This window comes from Alternaria postmessia (genome assembly GCF_024291825.1).
Source record: "Alternaria postmessia strain BMP 2775 chromosome Unknown scaffold_23, whole genome shotgun sequence".
Classification (NCBI taxonomy): domain Eukaryota; kingdom Fungi; phylum Ascomycota; class Dothideomycetes; order Pleosporales; family Pleosporaceae; genus Alternaria; species Alternaria postmessia.
Window position 1 is genome coordinate 317924 of NW_026260096.1, and position 3847 is coordinate 321770.

Sequence of the window (3847 nt, forward strand, 5' to 3'; positions counted from 1 at the left end):
GCACCAAGGTCGCTGCATCAGGGCTAGCGCCAGCACCGTGATGGACACTTTACTTGGAAGATGGAGGGGCTCTGGCTAACGGATTGAAACAGCAACTGCTCTACCTGCAAGTGCGCTGGTGACTGCTCCAGCTGCGGATGCGGATCCTGCTCCGTAAGTATATCCTACGATGCATCGATACAGTGTTTCTACCTATCTACTCGAATTGGCACTAACGTTGGGAAATAGCACTAAGCGTCAAACTACCCTGAATCTCGAATCTCTTCCAACAATAACACACCCATGGAGCGATTTGGACATGGAGCAATAGCATTGTTGGAGGTCGGGGTGAACTGCCAATGTTAGGGTTACGACTGCTAGAAGTATCAGATGAGATATGACTATAAATCAATCATCATTCACTACAAGATTTGACCTTTGTACTGTGTTGTATATGTCTGAATGAGCTTGCTTGAGATTTTGGCAGGATAGGTAACTAAAGATATTGATATTGCTTTATTGCAGATGATTGAAGAAAGACATAGAAAAGACACTACCACTTTAGCAAACCGTCCACCAGGGCATCACTCGAATCTTCTGAACGAGCATTAGAATCATGGAAGAAACCATTTGTATTAGCGTGCAAAAGCCCCAAAATAGAGAAAGGACTCAAACAATACAGGTAGGAAGGCAATAATACATATACAGTGTCAAGGGTGCTTCAAGCGCACCACTACCTCAAATATCAAGATGTTGACGAATGTCATCACCAAGCCTCCACTCCTCATCCCTAGCCATGCGGTCAAGAGGGCTTTGCACATCGTCTTCATCACTTCTACGTGTACCAGTCGTACCCGCGTCGCTAACGACTGTAGCACCGCTGACACTACCGCTTGTGCTCTTGCTTCGCCTCTTCTTGAACCAACTCCTTTTGCTCTTTGTACTCGCTGCATCTGTATCAGAAGCTATCGACGCAGCATACTCGCGTCCGTCACCCTCGACTAGAGTAGGATCAGTGCTGGATGCTACACTGAGATTGGAGGAGAGCTTTGTGAGATGGTTAGGATCAAGATCTCCGGAGGTATCGATAGGACCGGGTTTAGGAGTGGGCATAGGAGTGGTATCTGTGGAAGAGGTGGATTCGACGAGCTCGGCGTCGCGATACCATTTCCGACGCCGAGTGTAACGTCCCCAGCCGTCTTGGCCTCTTCGTCCATCTCTCCACTATTCCAGTTAGTATCAACACAATACGAGGACAGTTTCCTAAACGTACCTTGTTATCATAGTATATCCACGCCGAGTCCTCTTTAGACACCCCTTTCTCGGCCTTGGAATCTTTCTCCGCGCCTTCGACCTTCCACTCACTGCCTTGCACCCACCGCCATCTTGACTGACCTCCTTCAACTTCAGGCAATTCGAAGTGTTCTTTTGGTGGAACAGGGTTCAAGTGCTCATCCGTCCAGGAGGCTCGCTCGTAAGCAAGCATAGAGGATGTCCATCCAATACCCAGCCACCTTCGCTGGTTCTCGTAGATGGAAAAGGTAAAGCGCACACCCGTAGATTCGGGCCGGCGCTTAGCTGCCAGTGAGGCTGCGACCTCCTGTGTGCTCTTCTTTCGAGGGGGCAGAGGAGGCGCACCCTTTCTGTCTACGGATACAATCTCGCCAAAGTCCAGGCCGGTGATAAAAGCGCACGTGCGTCGTACTGTCCTCGACCTCCAAAGTAAGGTGCGGGTTACGCGAGCGGGTCGTGAGTGCCAACTTAGCATTACTGTGCCTACTGCCAGCACGACTCGCTTTGTAGTCAGGATATAAAACGGCGGTAGAGTGAGCGCTATCCATAGTGGTAATACAAAAAGAATGCGGATGAATAGCACAGTGAGAGCTGGCCGTGTAGTAGCCGAGGTCGCCGTCCTCTGTGTGGACAGGAAGTCTGTGAGGCGCAGAAAGGGATCCAGTAGGATGTTGCAGCGTGAAGTGAAGAGCTTCAGACTATCCACAATCTCCTCCAAGCTCTTGTGGTGCTTGATGTTGGTGTCCGACTCGACCCGCTTGTGCGCCTTCTGTCCCTTCTCGCCTGTCCACCCCGTCGACGACAGTGGCGAGTATCTGCGCGTGTACATGCCCAGTATCAGGCCAGAGACTACTATGATGGGCCCTGCATATCTTGTCACGGCATCACCATACAGGACTACAGCCCAAAAGGTCGCGACTAGGAGAAAGCTCTCCCATGGATCTCCGGTTGTCCATGTTACCAGGCCCGCAAACTTGTTCAGAGGTAGTATGAAGGGATGCGAATATGCGAGCACGCGAGTAATCTGCGGCGGAGTGGCGGCGAGCAGTGGAGATTTCTGGTGTACGAGTATAGCGGATCGCAGTTTTGTTTGCGGTGTCGTCTGGCCTAGGTTGGCGGGGGAGAAGGACGCGTATGTTGGATTCTGGGGATCACCGGCCGGCTGCGGGGACGACGCATCGTTGCTGGACTTGGAAGAGGTGGACATGTGCACAATCCAGGGTGTATCTAGGTGGATATCAGCATGTTGTCGGCGCAACTGGGTTTCCACGAACGTTGTTGCGGGTTTGGAAGTTACCAACCTAGTGCTGCCATGCATGGAGATGTGCGTCATCGCCTGGCTGCGCAGACGAGGCTGAGTGCCGTGCTCGTGTCCAGCCACGCTCCGTGTGTATACTGGAAGGGCGGCTTCTAACAATGCAAACTTGGAGCTCAAGGGAAGTAACAAAGTGTCATGTAAGGCTGCACATGATGCTGCCGCCGGAAACGATGCGGGGGATCTTTGAGCATGTGAATGTCTTAGTCCGAGGGCGACTTGCGGAAGCCTCATGGCAGCCCATCCCGGGACAATTTCCACAAGAGCACGAATGGAAAGCGCGTACTGGGGACGCATTACTCCCACTTGCATCATCATCCGTACTGCACAACCACAGCCACGGTCAAGCGCACAGAGATGCTTGCGGAGATGGCAGTTTGCGATCGTGTCGTGATTGGTCGACATTGCAGGCATCACGTGCCGGCTGCGGAGGCACCTGGGCAGGCCGAAAGCGCGGAAGGCGACCCAGAATTTTTGGACATGCCCTCATTGACGACAGCGCCCGCCCACCCACGATAGACAGGAGCCACTCACACACAGCTTTTGATTGCAAGTGGACATCGCGCACTCACTCTGCAACTCTTCTCTTCCCACAATGGTATGTTCCTGATCTCTGTCACACCATCTTTGACTAACGTCTACAGGCCCATCGCATAATAACACAAGTCGTCTTCTCCGGCGCTCGAATAATAGGCCGTGCCGTCTCCGAATCCTATCGTCAAGCCGCCGCTTCACAGAAATACGCAGCCGCCAGTCAAAATGGTGGAGGCAGTGGTGGCGCCTTTTCGTCCTCCAACATCACTATGGACGAGGCCTGTCAAATCCTCAACGTCGGTCCCGGAAAGATGGGCAACATCGAGATAGAGGCCGTCACAGAGCGTTTCAAGAGGCTTTTTGATCTGAACGATCCGAAGAAGGGCGGAAGTTTTTACCTGCAGAGCAAAATATTGAGGGCGCGAGAGAGGATCGAGAGGGAGGTGCAAGGACACCAACGGGTGGCGGAAAGGGAAAAGGAATTAAGAGAGGGGTTCAAGCCAAAGTTCACAAAGGATGAATGAGGTTACTCGGAAGCTGGCTACACGTCTTCTCGACTAGTCGACATCGAGGGCGAAGCCTACCGGCGATCCGTCACAAAATACACGGAATGATGAAGGAACATAATGTTGCATTTGGGGCGTTGGGCATAGCGTTTGAGCCTTGTATATTCTATGGGTACAGTAAGCGATGGCGCTTCGACGTTGAGAGTGTGGTCGGATAGGC

The 3847-nt window shown here is 52.2% G+C and overlaps 2 protein-coding genes across 2 annotated transcripts; one reads left to right on the top strand and one right to left on the bottom strand.

The window, feature by feature from the left end:
• Positions 1–717: 717 nt before the first annotated feature.
• Positions 718–2479, bottom strand: J4E82_004791 (uncharacterized protein; the record flags this gene model as incomplete). The annotated part of the gene is made up of 2 exons (XM_051731065.1): positions 718–1203; positions 1253–2479. The coding sequence occupies 2 exons, from the start codon at positions 2477–2479 to the stop codon at positions 718–720; spliced, it is 1713 nt and encodes a 570-aa protein (XP_051589272.1).
• Positions 2480–3182: 703 nt separating this feature from the next.
• PAM16 (mitochondrial import inner membrane translocase subunit TIM16) lies at positions 3183–3645 on the top strand (the record flags this gene model as incomplete). The annotated part of the gene is made up of 2 exons (XM_051731066.1): positions 3183–3185; positions 3232–3645. 2 exons carry the CDS (start codon positions 3183–3185, stop codon positions 3643–3645), a joined length of 417 nt encoding a protein of 138 aa, XP_051589273.1.
• Between the last annotated feature and the right edge of the window lie 202 nt (positions 3646–3847).